This window comes from Nanorana parkeri, unplaced genomic scaffold, assembly GCF_000935625.1.
Source record: "Nanorana parkeri isolate BGI_ZX_2015 unplaced genomic scaffold, ASM93562v1 scaffold34, whole genome shotgun sequence".
Taxonomy (NCBI): domain Eukaryota; kingdom Metazoa; phylum Chordata; class Amphibia; order Anura; family Dicroglossidae; genus Nanorana; species Nanorana parkeri.
The window spans coordinates 2,696,270-2,700,471 of NW_017306302.1; the positions used below are offsets into that span (position 1 = coordinate 2,696,270).

The 4,202-nt window shown below is 48.0% G+C and overlaps 1 protein-coding gene across 1 annotated transcript in view; it reads right to left on the reverse strand.

The window, feature by feature from the left end:
• Nucleotides 1-1,492, reverse strand: part of NLN (neurolysin) — a 51,221-nt gene extending 49,729 nt beyond the window's left edge. The window contains exon 1 of the mRNA XM_018569139.1: nt 1,422-1,492. Within this exon, the coding sequence (XP_018424641.1) occupies nt 1,422-1,459 (38 nt within the window). The 5' untranslated portion in view covers nt 1,460-1,492. The remainder of the gene's footprint in view (nt 1-1,421) is intronic.
• Nucleotides 1,493-4,202: the final 2,710 nt, after the last annotated feature.

Sequence of the window (4,202 nt, forward strand, 5' to 3'; positions counted from 1 at the left end):
CCCGGCACCGGAACGCGAGCTCAGGAATGCCCCCTGTTCTGGTGCAGTGTGATCGGAAAAGATGCTGCATGCACTATTTTTTTCCGATTGCACTGCACCAGAACGGAGGGCATTCTTGCATCTTGCGTTCCCGTCAGGGCGGCATGCCTGCAGTGCAATTGACATGAATGGCACCACCACGCCCCCTCCCAACGCAGAACGTGGCCCAGCCTGAACTATGCAATCCAGTGCGTTTCGGGTTCGGACCATGCCAGAACGCACTGGATACAGTTTGACTGGGCCCTCAAGCAGAACTCCGGGCAAATAAAATCTTAACCAGTGAAGTGGGGCTACCCCCTACTCATTTTGTCTAGGGAGATAAAATAAAAAAATTATTTTCACCCGAACTGCGGTCCTACACTGGTCCTTGCAGCCTGCCTCCTCCGCTCCAGTGATGAAATGTCCTTCCGTGTCCTCACGTTCTATACACTGTATGGAACGTGATGACTTACAAGTCCTTAGACCACAGTAGCGGAGGGGGAGAGAGACTGAAGGGAGCGGTCTAACACCCCAAGTAGTAAAGAATATCATCAGCACACCAAAGTAAAATCTTCAACGAGTGGCCACTTTATTGCTGTACACACATCTCGTCACAAAGTAACGTTCCGGGGCCACTCAGGATCCCTTCATCAGGCATGATGAGTGACCGCGAAACGTTGCTTTATGACGAGATGTGTGTACATCAATAAAATGACCGCTCGTTGAAGATTTTACTTTGGTGTTCTGGTGATATATTTTACTAGGTGGATTTGAAGTGGCACCATCCACTATCACTGCAGCACCCACTTTAAAAAGGGACATACCAGTAAAGAGTGCGGTGGAGACCTCTTTGGAACCGGTCAAACACCCCAATCGCACCTCCCGGCTGCAATGCACTCAGCCGCACTGCAACACGCAGTACCACGTTACTGTGCATTGCGGTTGAAAATAAAGCCGTGCATGCTGGAATGTAAACAATGCAAAAGCCTGTGCACTGCACTGATCGTGGTTGCAATGCTCTGCAGTCTTTTAACAAATGCACATGTATTTCTTTTATTAAGGTGTCACAACAGCCAGGAGAATAGCATTTTTAGGAGAGGTCAGCAATGACAGGCTGCATGCCTCTTGGTAGGATTCAGCAGCAGAAATACACAAGCATTGCTTCTATGAAATGGATGACAGAGCTGATACATCTATACTTATCACAATACAAGGCCATTGCTGACAATGAGTAGCACCGCTGCATCCCTTTGTGTCATCAGGGTCAGAGATGTGACAGGAGAGCAACATTTCCATCTCCATGTGTCAGCATCATACACATGGCTGAGGTAATGCTGGTTCTTGTAGTTCCCCCCTGGCTGTACAATGATTGGAGACAGAATAATCATGCAGTGTAAAGGTACCTGCGGAAGGTGTACACACACAGGCGTGCCGCATACATGACCGGGATGGAGTGCGGCTCAGCGTGCACACACAGGCACAGCTACCACTGTCACGTGACAGGAACAACATGGCTGCCATGCTTTATGAGGGCAAACCCAACCATTCATTTACCGTCCTGCCTCAACCGCACTCCAACTCACCTACACCGTGTCTGCCATACCTTAAGCATCATAGGAAGTCGCCGACTGTGCAGAAACCATGTGTTTATTCTCGCCGTCCGGTGACGGTTATCGTGCTTTGGAAGCAGTTAAACTTCTCCAATTCAAGGGAAATATACATATTTTCTCTGGGCGGGGTCGGAGTTGGGAACCCCGCTGCCGTTTTCGGTCGGGGCGGCGGTAAGTGGAGTTTGTGCCCTCAGTAAAGATGGCGGCAGAAGAACACGAGGGGTGGCTACCCACTCCAGCTGCGCCTGGTACTGCAGGATCCTATAGCACTGAACTAGATGCAGCTTGGCTTGGCATGACTCGGTTGTTCAGCCCAACTTCACTGTGTACTATCTTTTGAGACGTAAAGCCATGTTCTATGGAGATAGTGCTGACAAATGGTTGTGAACAGGACCTTCCCTATAGTTCAGACAGCACATCATCGGGTGCTCTTAGCAACCTGTGATGCTCTGTGCAGTTTCCTGTCCAGCTCCCAAGAGCTAGATGGGATGCTCTGGTTTACATAATGCCGAGATCCTGGCAACTGGTGATGTCAGTAAACTTGGATGGGATGTAAACAGTCCAACTCTCCTGGACGCTCTGGTTGTCCCCCGCTATTAGAAACATTTTCTCCTGGAAAGGTTTACTCTGCTTGATGTAGCAGAGTAAACCTTTCGCTGCAATTTTTTTTTTTCCCCCTGACATCGGGCTGTCTGCCGCTGTCACAGAAAAAAAAAAACCAGCATAGAAATGCATAGCTAGATTGCTATTGGCTATTTCACTTTGCAATAGCAGACTAGCTATTGCACCCGCCCACTGCTGCTGGGGACTGAAGTTCTCCATCAGGTCCTCTTGTGATTGACAACAGCAGAGGGTGGGTGCAATAGCCAGCTTGCTATTGGATATTGCAAATTGAAATAGCAATCTAGCTATGAATTCCTATGCTGGTGTTTTTTTTTTAATTATTATTATTTTGACGGCAGCAGCTGTCAGAATACTAGATAAAAAACAGCAGATAGCACAGAAGCTATTGCCTCCTGTGCTATCTGCCATCATTTCAGGGGGGTGCTCTCTTCACCTCCCTGAAATGAGAAGGGCACCTCCCTGAAATTGCTTTTTTCAGGTTGGTGTCCCTGGGGATGCCACCCAGAGCCGCTGACAGTGCGGTCCTCCACCCCCACAAACACTAAACTCACCTCAGCACCACAAATGTTCACTGTCAGAACTAACCCCCCCATTGCCCCCAACGACATTGCCGCAGGTGGCGACACCTATAGGGACAACCCTGGTCCATTCACACCAGACGCATTGGGCTGCGCTGGCCATTGTTTCAAGTGCGTGGACGTGTATCAAATATTCACAAACGTGGTTAAAAAAAGCTAAGTGCATGAGCTTCTTTGTTGCATGTGCGGAAATGTATGGGCTGACATGTGGCAACAGCGGCAGTGGTGTCCACGCACCTTCTCTGTGGTCAGCAAATAGAATAATTGCACTGCATACTCAGATGCTGGTGGTAATGGTGTGGGCTGCATCAACGTGGTGGAACCCGGGATCTCTGGCTGAGTTTATTACGCTGTATAAGGCCTCATTCACACGCAACGCAAGAGCAAAATTGTATATTGCGTATATACGCTTGTACATATGCATGTATATACAAGCGTATATGCGTGCACTATTTGCAATCCCACAATACATCATTCGTAATAGAAATGTTAATGAACTGTATGTGCGTATATGCGCATAAATACGTTGCCCGGACGCATCTTGGTTCCATTCTGTTTTTGCGTATTTTACACCACGCAAATATACGGCTCCATACGCAGCTATGTGTATGGAGCCATTTATTTGCATATGCAGCATATGGTAATATACGCGTGTGAATGAGGCCTAAAGAGAATTTGTCCTTCCGATTTTCGGCCTTACAATTCAATATCCACTTAATATGTTTAAAAGAGAACTATGGTGTAAGTGTTTTTCCCCATAGTTCTCTTTAGGGTCACAAGAGGACATATACTAGCCGCTTCCCGTGACCCAAAGCTCAGTATTTTAGGAACTAGAGGTCTTGCTGCACTCCTTACCGGAGAGAACCCAAACGGGTGGGTGCTTGTGGTGACCACGGAAGGCACCGTGTATACCACAGAAGAAGAAATTAATGTCACCAGCACACCGTAGTAGTAAATCAATGATCCATTTTTAATGGCACATTGCCATTCAATGCAAGCGCCTTCGGGGCCTCAGGGGGTCCCCTTCATCAGGCTCAGAAATGGTGTCATTCACATTCCTCCGCGCTGGAGGATCAGAGAGGGGAGAAGGGGAATCCCTGTGGGGAGTGGTGACTGACAGTCACTTCTCTCTGCAGGGAGACAATCGGGAAGTAAGTGTATCGGCTGCATGTTTCTGTTCACTTCCCGATCAATAGAGCCGACCTGTGACAGTCTCTTTGTCACACGTCGGTTCTTTGAGGTTGAGTGAAAATCACTCACCTCATAGTTCTCCTTTAAGAAAAACCTTTAGGGCCTTTTCACACTATGTGCAATGATTGGCGTTTTTCTGCACTCGATCAATGCCAGTCACCTCAAGTTCACACTGCAATGC